Source organism: Chanodichthys erythropterus, chromosome 2 (genome assembly GCF_024489055.1).
Source record: "Chanodichthys erythropterus isolate Z2021 chromosome 2, ASM2448905v1, whole genome shotgun sequence".
NCBI classification, from domain to species: Eukaryota; Metazoa; Chordata; class Actinopteri; order Cypriniformes; family Xenocyprididae; genus Chanodichthys; species Chanodichthys erythropterus.
Genome location: NC_090222.1, coordinates 7173664 through 7198119, shown reverse-complemented (window position 1 = coordinate 7198119; position 24456 = coordinate 7173664). Strand labels below are relative to the sequence as shown.

Sequence of the window (24456 nt, the reverse complement as noted above, 5' to 3'; positions counted from 1 at the left end):
TGTTAAGGGAACATTCCATTTTATCATTTTGCAAACATTATTGGAACAGTACTTTTGAATGTTCTGAACATTCTGAAACAATTAGTAACATTTAAAATATGTTAGACAAAGATCCAACTAAAATGTTTTTGAAAAAATTTAAACAACATTTGTGTGCTAACATTCTGAGAAAGTTATTAGAGTCCAGATAACTGTGACTGAACTTTCTATTAACTGGAAAAATGTTAATAACTTTGAGAGAGCCTTGCCAGAATGTAAGCCAACATTCTCAGAACATTCCCTGTTATCTGGGAATATAGTAGAATATTTTTTTTCTAAACTGAATTTGTTTCAGTAGAAACTTGACACTAGTTTTGTATATTATTGCTTATATTGTGATATGAGCAGCATATGGACTCCAACAACATGAAATGTTTTAGTGTTAAGAAACAAAATCAAATTCCTTTTTTTTTTTTTTTATATAAGCGCGTTTTATTGACATTTTAGTGGTTGACAAATTTCAACAGGCACTGAAATCATTAAATTTAAAGACTTCAAATATTCGTAATAAACTTTCATGTAAATAAATCTCCAGTAGTCCAGTAATACAGTCGTGGATAAGAACATTCAGTGTGACAGAAATCCTATAAATGCAACTGTGTTTTGTCATTTAAAAGATTACCACTGCATGAAGAAAATGCAAAGATGTATGGAAATAACCCACAAAATGAATAATTGACTGAACCTCTGCATGTTGTTGCCTACAGACTGATTTTTCTAATTTTCTGTAAACATGGGAGCAATTGTTGGCACCCTTTAAACAGATTCAAAATGACCAATGGTTAAACCTTATTGCAATCTAAAGTTTTCGGTGAAGAGAGCTCTTCTCTGGGACATCATATGTGCATCAAATATGCATATAATCGATACTGTAAGCAAGCATGAAACTTGTGATCAACTGAACTTTGCTGATCATTCATAAATACATTTGCACTTCTCAGACACAAAGAGGATAGATTTATTTTTGCAATAGCACTATTTACACTTTTCTAAACTTTAGTGTTGCTAAAGATGTATTGTACAATTTTTGACACTTCAATCACATTTATCAATAAGGCTCAGTTGTACTCTGATCACAAAAAAGAAGAAGAAATAAATAAACAATAAACAAACAGTCAGTGGGGACAACATCAGCCATCATAACAGTCATCGTATATTGAGAGTAAAACTGGTACTGACAGAATGTCAACCACATTGTGATCAAAGTCACGAAACAGCCACGTCCGATTATGCGAGAAAGAAACAACTAGTAATACGCTTCTGTTGGCACTGACACACATTGCTCTTGTCAAGCCGAGTCCTCCGGTGCCTTCATTACTTCCATGTAAAGGGCCGCTCAAACCACCAGCCAATGTTGAAGCTGTGAGAAAAAAGTAATGTTTATATAACGCTTTTCACAACATATACTGTTTTGAGGATGCTTTACTGAAGATAGGCACTCTTAGGGGCCGTTTACCCAACACCGTATTCAACTACAAACAGAAAACATTTTATGTTTTGGCCATTCATTTACACGACAACAGCGTTTTGGGGGCCTGAAAATGCAAACTTTTAAAAATGAGTTTAAAAGTGCTACTTATCATCTCTGTATAAATTACAAAAATATGAATGTGTGAAAACAGCATGCACATAATGGGTCTCATTCATGAAACACGAGCAGAACGAATTTTTGTGTAAATCGTGTGTAAAGTGGTTCTGCCGTAAATTTTCAGATTCATTAAAATGTTCGTATTTTCCAAATGTTAGTTGTTACGAAAGAAATCTACACCTGCTCCCAGCCACGCGTACATAGTGCGTTTAACATCCGAACGTTTTGCTCATTAATAAGGCTGCATTTTAATTGACCTTAATAAGGTACATATTTACACAGCATTTTGAAAAAATATTATATATAGTAATTACGTACATTTTTTCTTTTTACTTTTATTGTGAGAGCCAGTAATAGCATCTGCAAACGGAGCACTTTAATCAAATAATTAATTGATTTCAATAGGGTTGGGCAAACTAATGGCCCCAAATGGCCAAAATCCTTCGTTTGGTGTCATAATATGATGCCCATATATAGTTGTCAGTCGGATTTAATGGGCGGGATTTATGGTAATTGAGAATGAGCGTGCACGCACGTCCCATTTACGAATTTTGGAATTCATTAACACACACACATTTCACTATCACTTCTGCGTTTACGAAGTATTTGTGAATCAGGAGAAGAGTTTTCGGGAAGGTCTCTTTACGCGTAAATCACTCACATATTTACTCGTATATTTACGAATGTTTCATGAATGAGACCCTATGTGTTCAGCTTATAGTGTTTCTTTACAGTGACATTGCCAACTACTGGCCTGTCTGCATAATACAGCATTTTTAATTATTTTTGCGGATCCATGTGAATGGGGATCGTTTCGATGTTTCAACGTTGGCGTCTGTATGCCAAAAATGCAAAGGAAAAAACGTTTCAGTTTTTAGAACATTGTTATTGAGTAAACATACCCTTAGAAAAAAAGGTTCTTGATTCAAATTTAAAGAACCCTATGCCAAAAAGATTCTATACAAGTAGAAAGGTCTTAAATTAAAAGATTAAGAAATGCTGTATAAGTGCAGTTCATTATTATTTAATGTTAAATAATAGTTAAATCAAGCATTCTGCATTAGTTCAGGCAGGCCTCGTAGTCAAGCTCTGCTATCAGCTGATTCGAAAAATTCCAACCCCACCCATATCAGCTGTTCCATTTTCTATGGACTCCACTGGCAACTCTAAAATAAGGCGCATTACTTAAATGCAGCTTCTGTCTCTCTGCTTGCTTGGCTGCTTCCACTGCACGCTGCTTGCAACCCACCTCCTTGCCAGCTCCTCCTTAAACTTGTGTCTAACTTAATCAGTGTCATTCTGTTGTCATTGATGCATGCTTTGTTCTCAATAGGGGGATTTTGTGCTGCTCTCCCAGTTAAAAAAATGGGAGGTTGTCCCCAGAAGCTGCTGCTGTTCCCGGTCTTGGCTTTCACGGAGCTCATGAAAAGGAAAGGGAATTTAAAACAGAGCCATACTGCCCAATTGTAACTTTAGCAAAATATGCCAATAAAAAATTGACTAAAGTTGGTCTCTTTTAATTTTTGACTTAAGTGTTCCTGACTGAACTAATGTTAGCTAATGAACCTTATTGTAAAGTGTTACCCTACAAGTAAATTAAAACTAAATTAATTAATTAAAATTAAATCCATAAAATGATTGGGAACCCCTAAAAGGTTTTACTTATAAAGTGCCTGACAGAACCCTATAAGGTTCTGTGTAGAACCTTTACTTTTAGTGTGAAAACAGGCACACAGATCAGAAGTTTACAGATGCATCACTGAAAAGTTCTGCTCTTATGAAGGAATATTAGTGAGGCTAAAACAATCCCAGCATATCTGCACTGAGGATCGGACTGCCCTAAAAGTCATGTATCTGTGATAACGGAACAGTAAAATGTCATGTTTAGCATAATTGAAAGTTCACCCATAAAATTTATGTAATCTTCCTAGTACACATGAAACAGTTGTCTGATTTTTTTTTTCCACCCATGATCCTGGAAAAAGATCTTACCGTGAACTGCCGGACCTCCCCACGCTCCACCAAGTGATGTTCAGTCTCTGGAGTGATGGCATATGCCAGTTTCTGTTTAGATAATAGCACAACAAATTAACACAAAATCATGCAAACAAAAAGATGAATGCAAGGACGGTAATAGATCAAAAATAATGCATTATGATTTCTGCATAGTGATGAATGTTTAGAAGTAGTTCTATTAGTAGGTTTTACAAAGACAATTAATGTTGAGTAATATTATCAATTCAGCTGCTCTGACATTATAGAGGGTATGCATTAACGTCACTTTCCTGCCTCAGCTGGTCTGAGTGACAAAACATCCTGCAACATGACTGGTTTTAGAAGGGAAAATTGCAAAAAGGGGAGTAAAACAAATTATTATCTTCTTAAATTAAACACAGTTGAACTCCACAATGATCCTTACAAATTTACAAAGAACTAGTGGTCCATGGACACTGACATGTGGCCAGAAATCGTATTTCATGCATTAATCGACGACAGGGAAATATAAAGAAAAGCCTGTGTACACTTTTTCTGCTAAACAACACTATAAATGCAATAAAGTAAGATGTAAAAAAAAAAAATCCAGATGATAACTTATATCATTGTTATCATCATATCGCCCAGCCCTTTTACTTGTTAAAGCACTAAGGCATTATAGACATAACATTATGACTTTCTGTAAAGCTTTCTTTAATCGGTGTATTGAGAAGTGCTATACAAATAAATTTGGCCTGATGCTTGGTCTTTCTTCAAGATGGGGTTTGCAGAAAATTAAATGCAAAATTAAAGTGATGAGGACATCAATGGATATTCTGGTCCTTTCAATATATTTAGTATAAACTTTAAAAGTTTAAAATCTATCTGTCTGACTGTCTGTCTATCTGTATGTTTGTCCGTTCTGTTCTGTAGCATTCAGTAGTCTGTAAAAAGATAGTTTATTGAAACTATTTTTACAATCAATGTTGGAAAAGACTGTTGCAGCTCAGGTCCATGCTCACCTTTTAAAAAAACAACTTCAGTCTGGTTTCCATCCATTACATAGTACAGATACTGCCACTGTAAAGGTTACTCTAAAGAGCAGGAGAGATGTGCTCAATGGAAGAGGTTCTAGTGATTATGCGGGCGCTTGAGTTCTGGACCAAATTAAGTTTATGGAGAAATTTGAGTATGACATTCCAGTAATCAATGCATGATGCATTATCTATAGCACGTACAAGAATGGCTGTGGTATTGGTTGTGAATGGACAAAGGCTGATGTTCCATAAGTGGAAATATGCGGACCGAGCGCCATTATTAATGTATGGGTAACAATATGATGGCCGCTGGTTCTGGACTCTTAACTATACTTATATTGCTTGATCTATGTGGCATCAAGTTCTTTTACATAGATCTCTATTGGTATTTCCCTCTCACTTTTGGTTTAGATCCTATTTCTCCAGGGTCACTCAATTTGTCCAATTTCAGATCATATTCATCATCTGTTACCACTGGTGTTCCTCAAGGCTCTGTCTTGGGCCCTCTTTTATTTATTATCTACCGATTACCTCTTAGTCATATTTTTTTTTTTTTTTTTTTAGGAAATTTGGTATTACTTTCCATTGCTATGCGGATGACACTCTATTTGTCTGTCTGTCCTCCAAGCCTAATTTTACTGTTCTTACTTCTTCTCTCTTGGACTGTTAAAAAATCTGGTTCTCACTTATCAAGCAAAATACTGCTAAAAATGAGGTTCTTCTTGTTGGCACTAAATGCAGTTTGGCAACATTTGACAACTTTTCACTTACTATTGATAATTCCATAATTTAACTGTCTTCTCAGGTTAAGAGTTTGGGTGTCATCCTTGATAGTAGCTTGTCTTTTGAAACATATATTGGTAACACTTTACAATAAGGTTCATTAGTTAATGTATTAACTAACATGAACTAACCATGAGCAATACATTTGCTACTGTATTTACTAATCTTCATTAACATTAGTTAATGAAAATACAGTTTTTCCTTGTTTGTTCATGTTAGTTCACAGTGCATTAACTAATGTTAACAAGATTTTAATAATGTTGAAATTAACATTAACAATGATTAACAAATGCTGTATAAGTGCAGTTCATTATTAGTTCCTGTTAACTAATGTAGTTAACTAATGTTAACTAATGAACCTTATTGTAAATTTTTACCCATACATTAATAATGGAACATCAGTCTTCGTCCATTCACAACCAATACCACAGCCATTCTTGTACATGATATAGTTAATGCATCATGCATTGATTACTGTAATCTCTTCTATATTTGAGTTACCTCTCAAATTTCTCCATAAACTTCATTTGTTCCAGAACTCAAGCGCCCACATAATCACTAGAACCTCTCCCATTGAGCACATCTCTCCTGCTCTTTAGAGTAGAGTACAAGATTCAGCTTTTCACTTTCAAAGCTCTGCTCAATCTTGCACCCTCATGATTTGCTTCACATTTATATTCCCACCCGCACTCTTAAATCTTCCTCAGCTGTTTCCCTTGTTATACCTCCTGTTCGTCTAACCACTATGAGGTCCAGAGTGTTCAGTGGTGCTGCTCGGTCTCTGGAAATCTCTTCCGCAGTTTGTATTTGAAAGCAATTGTCTTAATACTTTTAAATATTGTCTTAAAACTCATCTTTTTAAATGAGCTTTCCCTGATTTATTTTAATTTATGGATCATCTTAATGTTGAACAGATGTAGCTTTGATTGTATTGCTGTCTCGTATTTTATGACTTTTTTTTGTTTTGTTTTCTGTGTGTGTGTGTGTGTGTGTGTGTTTTCACATCTGAACACTAATGCTGTCACTCAGTCTTTTTGCCACTGAGTGGGTGTAACCACAGTGACTCCCACCTACTGTGACATCATGTGCATATTCTCTATTGGATGAGAACAACTTTTAATTGAAGTGAGCTGAATTGATAATAACACTAACTTTGTAACATCAACAATTTTATTGAACTGAATTGAGCTGAACAATGACACTATTGTCTTCAGTAGAGCTGCTTTACAACTGAAATTGAAGTCGTTTCATAATTGATGAAGTTTGCATTATTAGGGCCCAAGCCAATGGAATGGCAAAGGGCCCTCTTGATCCCCTAAGGATTATTATTTGATTATTGAAAGCGCTATAAAAATAAATGTGACTCGACTTAATTCATTTCGATATTTTTTTTTTTTTTTTTTTGAATATTCACCATCTGGAATACTTACATCACAAAAGCTTCCTGGCAGAGAACAGAACTTGTAAATGGCGTAGAGAGGCACCATGATCATAGATGATATGGACAGACACCAACCCACCATTGTAGCCCATGTGGGGAAATAATATGTACCGTACTTTGGAGGGTTGAACGTTGCAAAACTGATAACAACCATGAACTGAATGAAGGGAAGAGAAAATAAGCATTGTTTAATGATAAATAAAAGAGTTTCATGATATAAATTGCATGGAATTATTTGCATTGTTATTGACAGAGGATTCGTGATTGTAAACGTACCAAGAGGAAACACGGGCTAACAAACTTCCAGCACAGTCTCCAGTAGAGGCCGGGTCTCTGTCCAATCATCTCCTGGATATCATCACTGAAGCGATCCACTCCTAAAAACACACGTTAATTTTCATTTCAAATATTTCTCCTCTGCTCTTTAAAGTGTTGATACCTTTGAATCCAAACTAATATCTGTTTTGGTAGTTGGTTAAATATGAACACAAATGTCGCTGATACTGAAGCTGTTACCATACAAATCAGAGATATTGTCATGGCTGTGAGGTCGGCATTAACAAAAAAAATATATATATATAACTTAATTGAAAACTGACGCTTTAAAATGTTTTTCTTTTTTAATCAAAATATCTATTTGAACAGTTCTTTTCTTTTACATATGTTCCATTTATTTCAGCAAAAGGAATTTAACCCATTTTGAATATTTAAAAGGCACAATACGTCCTTTAAACACACATACAGTGGATTCATATTTTGGATTTATTTTTACAGTGGATTTATTTTTCAAGTGTTACAATTGTCACCAATCACTGTGATAATCAATTGTAACACTGGCATCTTGTGAACCCTGATCTGTCCTTTCTCCGCTCAAAAGTTTTGGGTCTGTAAGATTTTTAAATGTTTTTGAAAAAAAAAATATCTCTTCTGCTCACCAAGGCTGCTTTTATTTTATAAAAACAGTAATACTGTGAAATATTATTACAATTTAAAATAACTGTTTGCTACTGTAATATATCTTTTAAATGTCATTTATTCTTGTGATGCAAAGCTAAATTTTCAGTTTTCAGTGTCACATGATCCTTCAGAAATAATTTCAATATGCTGATTTGCTGCTAAAGAAACATTTCTTATTATCATCAATGTTTAAAACAGCTTTTTTTTTTTTTTTTTGTGGAAACCGTGATACATTTTATTTTTCAGAATCCTTTGATAAACAGAAAGTTAAAAAAAAACAGCATTTACTTAAAACAGATTTTTTTGTAACATAAAAAAATGTCTTTATTGTCATTGTCGATCAATTTAATGCATCTTTGTTAAATAAAATTATGAATTTCTTAGTAAAAAATCTTAATGACCCCAACCATTTGAATGGTAGTGCACATTTGGAACATATAAATATTTCTCATGGTATGTCAAAAATGGCATGTAGATTTGTAGTCACCAGTGAGTTATGAAGGAAAACATAATAACTATGAAAACTGCCCCCTTTATATCCCATATACTTCATAGGCATACTTGACTTAAAACCTTATTTTAATGTATGAATGTGACAACATTGAGTGACACCATTAAGCCATGCTTCACTTGAAACAATATCACTTTGAGTTGTGCACTTGTTTTTTATGAAAAATCAAAATGACAAACTGATTGGAAGCAAACATCATAGTGGCTTCCATGTATAGCAGATCTCTTGTTTTGTGAGTCTGGTTGGCCGCAGGGCTTTGATCAAGGTTTGATGTCTGAATGCAGCAGACAGCGAGAGCAGAGCTGTGTCACGAGCAGAGGGCCAAAGACACAGGTGTTCTCCAGGAAATCGAACTTCCAAAAAGGCCACTGAAGCCTCAGGCTGGTTGGTCCTGGCCTCACTGACAGCAGCAGCCTGTGACCTGCTGTCTCAAGATCCAGAGGTTCAGACATTGCTCTCTGATGCTGATCTCTCAGTCCTGAGCTTATGGAGTCATGCTGAAGTTCAGGTCTCCAAGAATTGTTTGTTGCCTCAGGTACGTTTGCAAAGTTCACATTCCTCCAACCACATGCCACTTTGCCAAAGGCAAAGAAATGGCTTTTCGAAGATAAAGTCAATGTACTGTATGAAACGTTTAAGGGTTGAGTATTTGAAAAGAATTTCTAACTGTAATATTCATGATACAATTGTACAGTATTATGTAACCACAATAGTCTATGTCCACCCTTAGCACAGTTAACCAAACGTCACAAAAAAAAAAAAGTTTTGATGATACTGTATATTTATAACTTGTAAATATTTGATTAAGGGATAAATAACAGCTAAATACTAATATCAAAATGCTTGAGCAATCCACTGTGACTCTTGTTTCCACTTCAGACAGATGTCTCTGTTTAGCTCCAAAAGTGAACCAGAGACCAGAAAAAAATAAACAAAAATAAATGTCAAATGCTTGAGCAATCTAATTTGGCTCTTGTTTTTACTTCGGACAGATGCAAAAGTGTCTTTTTAGTGCCAAATTTTAAAATATACATTCTGACTAACTTCTAATATTACTTTTGTGGTTAATGGTAAGCAATCATAATTTCTCTTCATTGGCCCAGAGGACCATCATTCAGATGGTTAAAAAATATTGTATTTCAAGATATGCCACAAACACTACCAATAGGACCATGTATAGTTATTAGTATAGTCATTACAACCAGTGTCGTTTTTGTATCATTGAGATGCTATTATAATTTTAATAATTATTATTATTAATTAGTTTTTATTTTTATATTTCCTATTTTCATTTTAGTTAAAGTTTAATTAATTTTCTTGTGTTTTTACTTCAATTTTAGTTTTTGTCATTTTAGTGCATTACGTTAAACTAAATGAAAATGTTTCCTTGATTACGAGTAGATCAAAATAGAGTTAAAATTGAATGGCAAATTCATAAGTGTTTTTTCAAATCCACATTCCAGACAGATATCCATAATGTCCATATATGTCCATAAGCCACATATGAGGAACCCTGGGAGCCTAATGAGCGCAAGCAGCCCCGGAGCACAGCCGTCTGAAAGCCCATCAGAGCCTTAATACCACATCAGCTTCACTGGACATGTAAGAAGAGGAACCAGCCTCACCGTAAAACCAGGCGATGCCGATGGCCTCAATCAACACTCCAAACAGAATCGATGTCCCGGCGGCAAAGTGGTCCAACAGGGTAAACACATAGATGCCGCCCTGGAGAGAGAAGTGAGATGAGACGAAACCAAAGAGAAGAACATGATCACGATAAACAGAGAGATTCGACACATAAGTCTTTGAGAGACTCTTCATAATCAGATGAAAAGCTCATTAGACGAGATCGGTCTCATTAAGGACTGTTTGTCTCTCACATACGTTTGTGACACAGATGAGAGAGATGAGGAACGTGGAAACTACGATGAAGAGTGTGAAGAGCTCTCTGTGTTTGTGCAGGAATTTGAATTCATCGATGAGTCCCGTGATCACCGACTCCATCCCTCCCATCTGAAAAACAGAGTTCAGCTTCGGTTACACTGCTGGGATTTACCAGGCTATGAGGACAGAACATTGTGTTTATTAGCATCCATTCATCACGTCATTTATAGCATTAAAGGGATAGTTCACTCAAAAATGAAAATTCTGTCATCATTTACACAAAAGAAGACATTTTGAAGAATGTCGGTAACCAAACACTTTATGGGCCCCATTGACTTTCATAGTATTTTTATTTTCTTCCATACTGTTCAATACGAAATATGTCAATAGGGTCCATCAACTATTTGGTTACCCATATTCAGCAGAAGAATGAAATTCATGCAGGTTTGGAACAACTTGAGGGTGAGTAAATGATGACAGAATTTTCATTTTTGGGTTCACTATCCCTTTAAGTAACACTATACTGTACTGATACAGTATATACAGGTGAGCAGGTGAGATGGACAGAAAAAGTCTATCACATAGACTCACAGCACTGTCGATTCCTAAAGTGAGCAGCATGATGAAGAAGATTACAGCCCACACTGATGAACCTGGGAGTGTAGCAATGGCTTCTGGGTAAATAATGAACACTAGACCAGGACCTGAAGAGAAGCAGAGAGCAAAGATTCAACACCTTTACAATGCATTAAAAACTGCTGAGAGCAGCTCTGAATTCAATGCACTGAAGTTACAGTAATAGTCTATATTTTTGTAGAATATCACAATCATATCAATACAAATTATACACCAACACACTGTATGAAAATGATTTAACAGTAAAGCCATTTATAATGTTATTTTAAAAAAATGTATTTCATATAAATGCTGTTCTTTTGAACTTTCTATTCATCAAAGAATCTTGAAAAATATGATCATGGTTTCCACAAAAATATGAAGCAACTGTTTTCAACATTGATAATATATATATATATATATATATATATATAATTTTTTTTTTTTTTTTTTTTTTCTTGAGCAGTAAATCAGCATATTAGAATGATTTCTGAAGGATCAAGTGACACCTAGACAGGAAATTCAGGAATAAATTACATTTTAAAATATATTCACATACAAAACAGTTGTTTAATATGTCATAATATTACTGTTTTTGCTGTATTTTTAATTAAATAGATTTAGCCTTGGTGAGCACTTCTTTCAAAAACATAAAAAATTTACAGACCCCAAACTTTTGAATCATATATAGCCTATTTGTCTGCAAAATTATTTTAAAGCATTTAGGCAGAGGTTTGTGGTCAAAAGGTTTTAAAGATTATAAGAAAACATACATTAGTTTTACATTTTTTTCCAGAATATACAAATCAGACCAACAGAAATGCTGCTGAGAATCAGACAAATCGACATGTTTGTATTCCACTGACATTCTCCATCCCACATATTGATTTTGCGCTCAGGATAAAGAGAAATAATTTTTGTCTCGAGACGCTGGTGTTTAGGAAGAGTATGTCACAGTAAACACCGGCTCGAGTGACTCTGACGGTTAAGCCACATGTTTATTTCACAGAGGACATGAATCATTGAGCATGTATCTAATATGTATACAATATTAATAGTACTATTAATAATATTACTATTGCCTAAAAAGTTTAAATTCAGTTCCATATTCTATAGTACACATTTAAATTCTGTCAAACACTGAGGTTTTTTGTTTTAGTTTTTTGCGTTACACTAATATCCTGTTTTAGCAAACTTTGCTCAAGTATTTATGCAAATAAAACTGGATTGCCCCAGAAATAGGCATAAATTGTTAATTTCTTGATGTATTCTTAACGTAATAACCTTTTTTGTAAGTCGCTTTGGATAAAAGCATGTGCTAAACGAATAAATGTAAATGTTAATTTATACAACTTGAAATGTTAAATATCTGCTACCTGTAGAAATAAACATTAATAAAAGCTGTGGAAGCAATGCATTAACTAATGTCAATGTAAGCTGCACCGGTTCAATCACATTGACTCTCAGGAAAAAAAAGGTACAAAAGCTGTCACTGGGGCATTAGCCTACCCTTTCAAAAGGTACACATTTGTATCTTATTTACACCTAAAATGTGCAGATTTAGTTCCCTAAATGTACTTATTAGTACTTAAATATACATATTAGTTACTTTTGAATTGGTACAGCCACAGTGACAGCTTTTGTACCTTTTTTTTCTGAGAGTGCACAATACAAACATACTCACTCACCATCTGTGGCGACTTTATCTAGAGCGACGTTGTGCTTCTGTGACATGTAACCCAAGAAGGAGAATATGACGAACCCAGAGAAGAAGCTGGTCAGAGAGTTTATGGAGCTGGTTATGATGGCGTCTCTGTAATACAACAAACATCGGTGGCTTTATTCTGTTCAGCCTGATATTGATGAAACAGTCGATGTCAAGATGAACATGCAAAAAGCCTCTGTGCTTAAAAGCATCAAAGGGGCTTTAATTCAGCAATACAAAGTGTGAGAAAATGTGCTTGCGTGTGTGTGTGTGTGTGTGTGTCGCTCGTGAATCCCGCTGTGTCTGTTTGTGTTATTGCTCCAGTATATGACTCGGCTTTGCTCACCTATAACAGTTGTTGCTGAATTTGTTGTAGCTGGAGAAGGCGATTAGCACACCAAACCCCACTCCCAGAGAAAAACAGATCTGCGTGGCTGCCTCGATCCAGACCTGCGACACAAAACGGCCCCGGCCGGCCGCACAAAAGGGGCCGCACAACAGCTATCATTAGAGATAATTGCAGGAAACTCATTCAGCAGAAAGATGAAAGACACTTGTGAATACAGGGTAATTTTGCAAATTGCTGCTGCACACATGTGTCTAATCTAATTCTGAAATTGCCGCTTTGAGGTCTCTTTGCCAAGTGGTCCTCCGGGAAAGAATTGTGGATCGTGAAAAAACTTACTTAAGGCTAATAGTAACTTCACCTGCCGTTCTGTGACGATGACATGAACGATTCTTATGAGGCGTTCAAGAGATTGATTCGTAAACACATACGCACACGCACACACTCATGTTGGAGCACCTATCATTATGAGGACATTCCATGGACGTAATGCCTTGTGTATACGGTATACTGTACAAACTGTAAATTCTATCCCCTACACTAACCCTACCCCTAAACCTAACCATCACAGAAAACGTTCTGCATTTTTACATTTCAATAAAACATTGTATGTTTTTTTAAGCCATTTTAATTGCTGGGACACATAAACCATGTTTATGTTGTAATACCCATGTCATTATACAAATTTGTGTCCACATCACATAAACAAGCACACACACACGTTTACATATTACCGTTTAAATAGATTGGGGTCAGATTTTTTAAAAAAAGAACTTAATTCTTTTATTCAGTAGGGATGCGGTAAATTGATTAAAAATGACAATAACAACATTTATAATGTTAAAAACTTTTCTATTTCAAATAAATGCTGTTCTTTTGAACCTTCTACTCATGAAAGAATCCTGAAAGATAAAATGTATCACGGTTTCAGCACAACTGTTTTCAGCATTGATAATAATAAGAAATGTTTCCTGAGCAGCAAATCATTTCTGAAGGATCATTTGACACTGAAGACTGGAGTAATGATGCTAAAAAATCCAGCTTTGATCACAGGAATAAATTACATTTTAAAATGCATTACAATGGAACATTTTAAATTGTAATAATATTTCACAATTTTACTGTTTTTGCTGTATTTTTGATCATATAAATGCTGCCTTGGTGAACAGAAGAGACCTCTCTAAAAATCTTAATGAGGAAATATCATAGACTGCATGTATAGTAATAATATTAATGGTATGAAAAGGCTGACCCTACTACTCTTGATGCTTATTTTTGGAATAAAACAATTATTAAAATAAATAGATATATAGATAGTTTTGTCAGATGCACACTCTTAAAAATGAAGGGGTCACACTTTACTTAAAACCTTTTGCCTGGTTTCACAGACAAGGCTTAAGTATAGTCCCAGACTAAAATGGATGTTTGAGCTGTTTTAACTGAAAGCAACTTGCACTGACATATCTTAAAATAGATGTCTCAAGATGCACATCAGTAATGTTTTTTTAATGTTTTAAGCTACTTAAATGTCCTAATTTAACTAAAGCCTGATCCTGACTTAATCTAAGCCATGTCTGTGAAATCATGCCTTCATGTATAATGAATTATAAAGGTATTCATAATTGTACATTATAATGCATTATATCTTTGCATTAATAATTGTAACCAAAGTTAAATTTCATAATAATATTTGCAGACTACTTGATACATCTGAAATTGGTTGCTTCTCGTGTGTTTTAATGCATTATATTTTCTAAATGAGTAACATAAGTATTATAATATATATTATGTTTACAATTATTCATGAGACAATAAAATGCATTATAAAATGAATTTCAATGCATTATTAATATATTTATAATGCCTTATAAATAAAGTCATTAAGTAAAGTGCTACCAATGGAGGTTCTTTATTGGCATCAATGGTTCCATGAAGAACATCCATGGAATCTTTCCATTAGGCCAAATGATTTTTATACTGTACAAACTGTATATTCTATCCCCTAACCCTACCCATCACAGAAAACTGAATCTGCTTTTTACATTTCAAAAAAAAAAAAAAAATAATAATAATAATAATAATAATAATTTAGTATCATTTATAAGCTGTTTTCCTCATGGGGACAAAAGATGTCCCCACATTTTGTCCCCACAACGTATGTGTAAGTGTGTGTGTGTGTGTGTGTGTGTGTGTGTGTGTGTGTGTGTGTGTGTGTGCGTACCTGAGCATCATACAAGCGCAGGAAGTCCACACTCAGGTAAGCTTTAATGCCATCGATGGCTCCAGGCAGTGTGACTCCACGCAGGAGCAGGACAGTGAGGACGACATACGGCATTGTGGCTGTGATCCACACCACCTGCACACACATTTCATGAATGTCACCCTATCAATGCATCGTATTTTTATGACGCTTCAACTACCAAGCAAGCCTATTATTCACTTATTTTCTAAAAACAGAAAAGTAGCATTACAGTTGCAAACCAGATTTTGGACAAAATTATGAGTAGTGTTGTGATATATCTGCAAGCATGTCTAATCGATAAGAAACATTGATTTGTTTTTTGTTTGTTTTTTGTGATGAGAAATATTAGTAACATTTTTAAAAAACTATTACCTGACATAACAAGAGTGCATGCAAAGAAGCTGTACTTTGAATCTGTCCCACCTCAGAAGTTTAAGATTCATAATAACTTTTTTTTTTTTTTTACTTTTATTTAACAAAAAGTAATAGTTAATTGTGTTACACTTTTTTTTCATGATTTCCACTCATTACAAAAAAAAAAAAAAAAAAAAATGAAATGAAAAGAATGAAAACTCATATCAAATAAATGTAAAACAATAAAATATATGTTTTAGCCTCATGATGACCACCCTTTTCTGATATCCTTATACTAAGTTATTTTTGCTATACTGTTTGTGGAAAGTGTCAAAAGTGCAAGTTAGCTGGTTCCCTAGTCTGCTTAGTCTGTTTGGGCTGGTTTGTTTGGTTTGTTTTAGAGGGGTTGTGTGCACTTACACCAGCTAAACATCAGTTTGTCTAGACTGCAGAGATGCATTAGAGTTTGTGTAAGAGCTCAAACCTTTCCTGATGTCTTGACTCCCTTCCATAGACTGAAGTAGAGGACCACGATGACTACAGCCAGGCAAGCGGTGAGTTGCCAGCGGGGCAAACCCAGATCATCTATCCCAGTACTCTCATGAAGGTGCAGCACACCTCGCCTGGAGGGGCAAGAGACACCAGAGCAAACAAATACTGCTAAACATGATTGTAATTTTAACTGTAAAACTCTAAAAATGCTAAATGTATCTGTTAAATTGGTTAACAGTAAGTTCCAAAAAAAAATTCTGGAAGTAAAAAAGAACAAATCATTTACAGTAAAATGCTGCATACTGACATATGTGTAATTCCCAGAATTAAATTGGATGGTTTTTCCTTTTTATAATTTTTTCTTCTTAATTTTTGTTATCAGTCATGTATATTAGGGTTTTATGTTATATCTTATGTTAAATATTTATTACATTATTTTATTGTAAATGTGTGTTACCATGATGTTGTTTTGTGTTTGTGTGTATGACACTGTGCGTATTCTAGATATTCTATATATTATAGAATTATATTTACGTGATTCATCACGTCTTTCTCTTTAATACCGATCTTATTATGGTGGATGTTATTTGTAATATTACAAGGTACAAAACAGATTTTAGTAGCTTTATGGCCTTTCCTAATTCAGCATTCGGTTTTAAAATGGTATGTTTTTGTGAAAATTACAGTTATAAATTCTAAAATGTACAAGTTGTTCTGTAAATATTAGGGGTGTGACGAGTTAGCTCACAAGACAAGACAAGATTTTCACACAGTATTTTTAAGAAATCCTCAGTGAAAAAATACATGACTAGAAAAATAGTCTGCAGGTGCATTTGAAATGTTTTAACTAATCATCTTGTAATGATTGTCATTTCAGTTCTGCTTTCTGAGTATGAATTATCATATGCAGTAAAAGACAACAATACTCAAGCAATGTAAAAAGGTTTTCCCACAAACTCAACTGACTGGGTTCTCTCCTGTGTGATTTCATATAAATATCTTCAGACCTTAGAACTGTACATAATTTATGAGCTTCTACATCTTTTGCCCTTTTAACTGAACTCCTTTCCACAAATTGATTATAGAAATAAAAACAATATAAATGAAAATTAATAAGTTTTCTCTTAGTCTTATTAAGTGTAAACAATAAGTCTAACCATAATCAAAGTACTCTCTCAATATTCAAAGTGAAAAATTTTTTCTTCAAGCATGATACAGAGCTGAGAGATGGTTACAGCAACACAGCCCAGCCTAAGATATATTTCATATTGGGAGATATTTGCATGCATCAGGGAGCCGCTTTCAAGATGTGGGGTATTAAAATTGTGTTTGAATGCGCGCCCGCGTTTTACTTTCACTTTCGATTTTGCGCATACTCTGTGAATAGGAAGCAGAAGTGCTGAGCGCACATTCTACAATACAAGACATTTGTCAGACGCCTAAGCTCTGTCGTTCAACAAATCCTCCGCCATGGTCTTGTCAGTCATCTTGTCACTTAATCTCGTCACATGATCAGTGAACTCTGATTCCTGTTGCACTACGTACGACAGCTCGTGTTGGATGAGCTGGATGGGATCGAAGCGTCCATTATCCTACTGAATTAAATGGTTGTTATCTCTATACAAAAGCAAAATGACATTGGAGGTATAATGTAAACGTAGCAGTGACATATTTTATCTTAATTTTACCCTCACACTCCATCATGGCAATATCGTGAGACAGCTTACCACCTCAACGAGAAATCTCGTGACATTTTAATTTCGTCACACCCCTAGTAAATATGTTTACATTTTTCACCGTATTTTTTACAGAAATATTCTGGCAACCACAGCTGCCATTTTTTTCCTGTAAAACAACATGATTTTTTTTTTTTTTTACAGTGTAGATGAAGATTGTTCTTGCTAACTGTACAGTAATTATTGTGGGGGTTTCTCTGTATTTGTGAAATGCTTTTGTCATGACAGCTTGTGCTTGTACTGGCCGTACTCAAAGTACTCGAGCGCTGGCGTGGCCTTGTGCGTGTCGTTGAGCAGAGTAGCATTGAGATCGGAGCAGTTGGGACTGTTCCAGGTGTTGTTGCAGTGGATCCAGGGTAGTTCACTGGTGAACGAGGAGAATAGGTAGAACAGAGCCCAGGCGATGATGACATTATAGTAGAATCCCACATACAGGGAGATCAGGATCACTGTGAAACCCACACCTGAGAAAACCAAGCAAACATGATGCGAGTAAGATATCAGTGCTGAAAAGACCATCGCTGCTCACCAAGTTATGTTTTGGATGCTGGTGTATAACTAATTTAACAAGCAAGACTTCCTTGGTCAGTCTCCAGGTCAATCAGCCTTATCTGCTAGAGTAATTAATCATTACTCTGGTATTCCACCAGGTAAACCAGCACTAACCAGCCTGGAATGAATGCTGGATTAAAATGATCTTTGCAGCTTGGGATATTAGATGATGACAAATGTACAGTTATGGTCAGAATTATTGACACCCTTGGGAAATATGATCACAGATGACTATAAAAATAAATCTGCATTGTTTATCCTTTTGATCTTTAATTCATAAAATTAGAAAAAATCTAACCTCCCATTGAAGGAAAAGAATTGAAAGTGGGGGGAAAATCACATTAAATTTAAAAAAATTCTCCAAAACACACTGGCCACAATTATTGGCACCCCTAGAATTTTTTATGAGTAAAATATTTCTGAAGTATATTCCCATTCATATGTACTTTTTTTAGCACACCAGGGTGATCATGAACATGAAATTGTCCAGCCATGGCTTCCTGTTCCACAGGAGTATAAACATGAGGAAACACAAAGGCCAAATTCCACAATGAGTGATGAATGAATATAGTTCTGATGTGCAGCAAAAGATTGCTGAGCTTCACAAAATAGAAAGTGGCTGTAAGAAAATAGCCAAAGCATTGAAAATCCCCATCAGGGCAATAATTAAGATGTTCCAATCAACTAATGATGTTACAAATCTGCCTGGAAGAGGACGTTTGTCTAAATTGTCCTACAGTATGGTGAGGAGGAGAGTTTGAGTGGACAAAGACTCACCAAGGATCACAGCTGGAGAATTGCAGAGATTAGTTGAGTCTTGAGTCTCAGAAAGCCTTAAAAAAATTATCAAACTGCACCTTCATCCCCGCAAGTTGTTTCAAACATCTTCACTAACCAGCCCTCTCAACGACGAGACCCTGAAGAATCTGGTCTGGATCTGGGCCAATTACCATCATCACATTGACCTCCCAGACACCTCTGGACTTAACTGGAGGGATGTCATAAGGTGTCTGGAGAGTGTCTTGCTCCAGTCCAGAGCACAGCCAGACCCAGAGCCCAAATCACCACCTTCGATCGCAGAGAATTTGCGTGAGCCTCCCCAGACAGAGAGCTACCATCCGCCGTGATGTGGCAGCCAGAACCCGAGGAGAACAGGACAGTGCTGACCCTCACCCTGGAAGTGGAGTTCCATCTTGAGTCTGACCAGGGGTGTGAGCTCACGACACCAGCGGATGAGGGAATAGTGAAGATGGATAATGAGGACTGTCTGAGAGACTTCAGTGAGGAGGTATTAACTCCTACCCCGGTACCTTCATCATCGCTGTTTCTAGACAGCACTAAAAACTTTATGAACTATGAGTTATTAATTTCTTCGAGCTGCATGGACTGTGTTATACTTACCGTTATTTTATCAAGATTTGTATTGCTGCCATAACCACCATCACAGCTAAGGCAGTCCTCCAAGCCAGCCGTTGCTAGGTATTTACAGCCCTGCGGCATCTCCGTGGAAGCCCTGCTATGATGTCAAGCCGCAGGTCGTGTTACCACTAGCAGCATCTGTGCAAGAGGATCCTGCGGCTCTGCTTCCAGCCTCGAATCTCTTCGCTCCATCTTGGCCTGGCGGCTCCGTCTTGGCTCCTCCCACCTTCGGTTCCACCAGAGACCCTCGGACTTGTGGCTCCATCGGGTTCCCACGTCCTGCCGGCTTTCCCATGGTCAGTCGTCACACCACTTCCACCACAGACTTGCGGGCCGTCCGCTGCGCTCCGTCTCTTCAGCTCTACGGTTGCAGCGGGTTCCTCCTTCTCCTCGGCATTGCCTCTGTCCTCAGTCACACCGGCTCTGCCTCTGTCCTTGAGTATCCTCTATCCCTAGGTCTCCAGTACCAGCGATGTCACTTGTTTCCATCGGCTGTCCATCTGCACCTGTGGATCCATCGGCCACGTCTCCGTCGGTTGTCCCCCAGTTGTCGTCAGCCTCTACACCATCTGGACTCCTCTCTCCCTCGTCTCCGCCATGGGCTGTCGGCACTGACAAGCTGTGGGTCTGTGCTAGTGGACCATTCCAACCACTGTCTCCAGGGGATAGTAGTCATCACATCACTCCTATGCCATCTCCTGTCACCATCCCTGCGCCTCATCCTGTTTTCATCCCTTCACCACCTCTGTGCTCTCCTCCAAAACCACCTCCCAGATCTTCATCACCACAGCACGAGGTCGCGCCTTGCGGAGGAGGGCGTTCTGTCAACATTATGTTCTGTTTAGTTCTGTTCATTGACTCTAGTTTGTTTTCATTCATCACGTGTGTTTCCTTGTCTTGGTTTTCCCACCACTCAGTCGCCATGGACACTAATCACCACAGCTGTTTGTCTTTTGGTTAATTATCTCTGTGCATTTAAGTACCTGCCTGTGTTCTGTTCATTGTCCGGTACCGTTTATATGTAGTGTGTGATGCTCCCGTCTATTCGCCTCTTATATGGATTACTATTATTAAACCTTCGAGTTGGAACTCTATTCGTCTTCGCCTGTTTGCCTGCAACCACCTGTGACAGTTACACATTTTGTGCAGAACCCTGTTACAACACGACTTCCCCTTATTAAAAAATAAATAAATAAATAAATAAATAAGAAGTTACATAATTTGTTAAATTTTCTCATCTTTAAGATTTATTGAGTTATTTTTACAACACTGTGGAAAGTTTTCACTTTTTATAATGTACAGGCCAGTCTGAAGAAGTTCCTCTTGTGTAGCACATCAGTCAACCAAATAGACAGATTCACAATCACTAAACAAAACAAAAGGCTTCCGGGTCTCTGTGCATGAACTCAAATAAGACAGAGTTAGTTTCCACTGCCATCAAACCCCCATGGCTCTTCAAACTGAGTTCTTTGTCTCAAAGCAAACAGCAGGATTCTCCCATCATATATTAACAGCACATGTGTGATTCCCGGCATCGATCCTGAGGAAGCAAACATGTTGATCAGCGGTAATTACAGTAATCTCTTGTTGAGTGGCAGGCTTACAGAGAGCCAAGCTTGTGATTAAAATGTCCGTCTCCTTCTCTCTCTCCATCCTCGATATGCTTGACAGCCTGTTACGGATACGGAAAACAGGCGTCTTTAGGAAACAGATGATGGCTTTGTCAACCCTGCAGAGTGTGTTTAGAATCAAGCTTTCAATACTGGGCTTAGATATATGAACTGTTTGAAGAGAATTGATGGCATTGGACATAATCTTTACATTTCAAACTGTTTATTTTTAAAATTTTATTTTGAAGAGCCGTAATTTCCTAACTTGAAATCCAACATGTATAAATGCCAAAGCAGCACCAAAGCAGCACCAACAACAACAACTGATACATCAAAGAAAAAAAAGAAGTCAAGTAACGAGCCATCTTTTTCACATTTAATTATTTGATAGAATAATAAAAGTATTTAATGTGACATTACAGTTTCTTCAGATCAGCATATTGGTTTCTGGAATTTTGAAAGCACATACACTCTTAAAAATAAAGTTTCTTTATTAGCATTGAAGGTTCCATGAATCATGGATCCTTTAAAATCCATGGAACCTTTTCATTGCAAAGATCCTTTATAGTGGAAAAGGGTTCTTCAGATTATTAAAATGTTCTTTAAATTGAGAGAAAAAAAAAGGTCCTTTTAAGAATTGTTCACTGAAAGTTTTGCGAGGGAACCAAAATTGGTTCTTTTATGACATAGCTGCAAAAAACTCAGTTTGGAACCTTTATTTCTAAGAGTGTATATGGTTTTCTAAGGAACTAGACAATATTTTGTTCTTTATAAAAAGTTTCTCATCACATCACAAAGTCTTTTTATTTAGGAACAGTGCAGATCTGAGAGTGAAGGTCACTTAGCTTTAATATTTTCTGTATGCTTGTGTCAGGCCACAGTCATGATTTGAAGTTTGCAATCCACCAACAACTGAGGTCTGGCAGGCAAATTTCATACTAAAAGCCAATTTTTCTGTCTTCCATTTGACTGCAGATGATTTCCGCTGAAGATAAACAGCACCTGTCTAGCGTTTGCCCTGATGAGTTAGTTTCGGGGACACAAACACCTTCTGCCTCCAGAGCCAGTGAACATCCGATCAAAACAGCATTGTCACCTCAAGACGTGTACATGCCAACTGTATAAAATCACAAAATAAATGACAAAAAAACAGCTAAAGGTCACATTACCTTTAAAGATAGGACAGATCTTCCAGACTCCTGCTGCTCCTTCGCGGTTGTACTGGCCAAGTGCTAACTCCATATAGAACAGTGGCATCCCAGCAATCACCATGAAGAAGAGGTACGGCACCAGGAAAGCACCTGACACAACCACAACCCAACCAACCAGTTATAGATTATGAAACCTACTGAAATATGCATGTTAGAATAGAAGTAAAGTGATGAAAATGTTGAAATACAACAAATGGAAGTCTGGGAATGATGTCATAATGAAAACTCTCTTATATTGGAGCTTCTTCATCATCTAGATTCACTCTGGACATACCTCAACCAACTTTCAACACTTTAAAACACTAGTGAAGGAGGAATATGCGTTGAACACTTCATGATGCTTCTATAACTCATTACAAAATAGTAAAAAAATAACTAAAATGTAAGCTTGGTAAAGAAATTATGAAATGAGTACAAAACTAATTTCAAGTGTTTAAAAAGAAGTTTTCAGAACAAAATATTATTTTTTTTTTAAATTGTTATTTTATAATCATTAAGATACTATTATAGTTCTTTATATTTTCAGTTTTCATTGCATTTCAAAGGTTTGGTAATTTTGTTGTGTGTTTTGTCATTTTTATTGGTTTGTTTTTTTCTTTAATATGCTTATTTAGATTTGGTTACAATTTATTTGGATAGTCCAGTTTAAAAGTTCAACTAACTAAGTAACTTTGCAACTACATGTCAACAAACTCTCATTAGAGTGTTAGTAGACTGTTATGTTAGGGTTAGTAGAATAGGTTGACATGTACTTGTTACTTATAGTCAGTAGAATGTCTGTTGGGGAGCATCAACATAAACTGTTAGCAGATATTAAGAAAACAGTCTACTAATACTCTAATGACTGCTAGTTGACATGTAGTTCCAAAGTTACTTAGCAGAATGTCTAAAATTGACTTTCCAAATAAAGTTACCTTTGCTTTTATTAGTTTTTATTTCATTTTTAGTTATTTTAGTACATTGTTAAACTAAATAAAAATATTACATGTTGCCTTGAGAACTAGCTGATTTTTTTTTTCTCAGTTGAAGGTCACTGTAATTCAATTAACAATTTTTTTTTATTTATTTATTTTTTTTTTTAAATGGTTTGAGTTTTAATTATATGTAATAACCCTGGTCCAAACTGGTAATGTACATTGAATTCACAATATTGGTTCTTCAAGGTTTTACAGGATCAATATCATTACATGTAAACATTTTACATAAACATTTCTCTTCACTGACAAATTAAGCTGTAAATTGCTAGAAAATCTATATTCCTCTACAACTAGGTTTAATCAAATTCCTCTGCATGGTTTCAAAAACAAACAAGCACACCTCAGACTTCAGATCTATTTTATATATTCAAAGACTCCAGTCTCACCTCCTCCATTTTTGTAGCACAGGTAGGGGAACCTCCAGACATTGGCGAGATCCACAGCGAAGCCAATCACTGACAAGAGGAAGTCAATCTTTTTGCCCCAGGTCTCCCTCTCCTCTCCTGACGGGTGTGTCTGACCACTGGGACTGACCAGGGTGGAGGAGGTAAACTGAACCCCATTCTGCTCCTTCACCAGGATCAGCTCCACCTCCTTGGGGCCCGCAGTGCTGGAGGGTTTAACGGGGGCGATGGCCGAGGACATGTGTGTGACTGCTAGTTTGCCTCTTAGCATGGGTCGCTGGGCAGGAGTGCAGAGGATGGAGAGAGACCTCAGACACAAGAGCCTCTCTGATGGGATGAGGGCAGCGCAGTGATGGATGCAGAGGAAAGAAGGATGATTAGAGAGACAGAGGGAGGAGCAAATCAACCATGTTGATATGAGATCAACCCGAACCGGATGGCGCACGCTTAAACTCGCCCTCTGAGTCTGTATAGGCTGTAAACTTAACTAGATTGAAGCAACAGATCTATTCAACAATCATCGTCACATGTAGACCTGTTTAATGAGATCATTATAATGTAATAAACATAATAGATGAT

General features: G+C 36.3%; 1 protein-coding gene across 1 annotated transcript; it reads right to left on the bottom strand.

Moving 5' to 3' along the window:
- Positions 1–1375: 1375 nt before the first annotated feature.
- slc6a3 (solute carrier family 6 member 3) lies at positions 1376–24148 on the bottom strand. Its single transcript, XM_067392193.1, has 14 exons — positions 23860–24148; positions 22455–22586; positions 17955–18168; positions 15961–16099; positions 15102–15236; positions 12881–12984; positions 12518–12642; positions 10806–10918; positions 10215–10343; positions 9956–10055; positions 7139–7239; positions 6852–7019; positions 3620–3691; positions 1376–1399 (listed from the first exon to the last, which is right to left on the bottom strand). The coding sequence occupies exons 1-14, from the start codon at positions 24146–24148 to the stop codon at positions 1376–1378; spliced, it is 1845 nt and encodes a 614-aa protein (XP_067248294.1).
- Between the last annotated feature and the right edge of the window lie 308 nt (positions 24149–24456).

Excerpts from the sequence above, each read along its gene's own strand:
- slc6a3 (XM_067392193.1), bottom strand. The coding sequence starts at position 24,148 with ATGCTAAGAGGCAAACTAGCAGTCACACACATGTCCTCGGCCATCGCC. Across the intron at positions 18,169-22,454 it reads GATCTGTCCTATCTTTAAAG|GTGTGGGTTTCACAGTGATC; the intron begins GTAATGTGACCT and ends TGGTTTTCTCAG. Across the intron at positions 3,692-6,851 it reads TGCCAGGAAGCTTTTGTGAT|AAACTGGCATATGCCATCAC; the intron begins GTAAGTATTCCA and ends TTATCTAAACAG.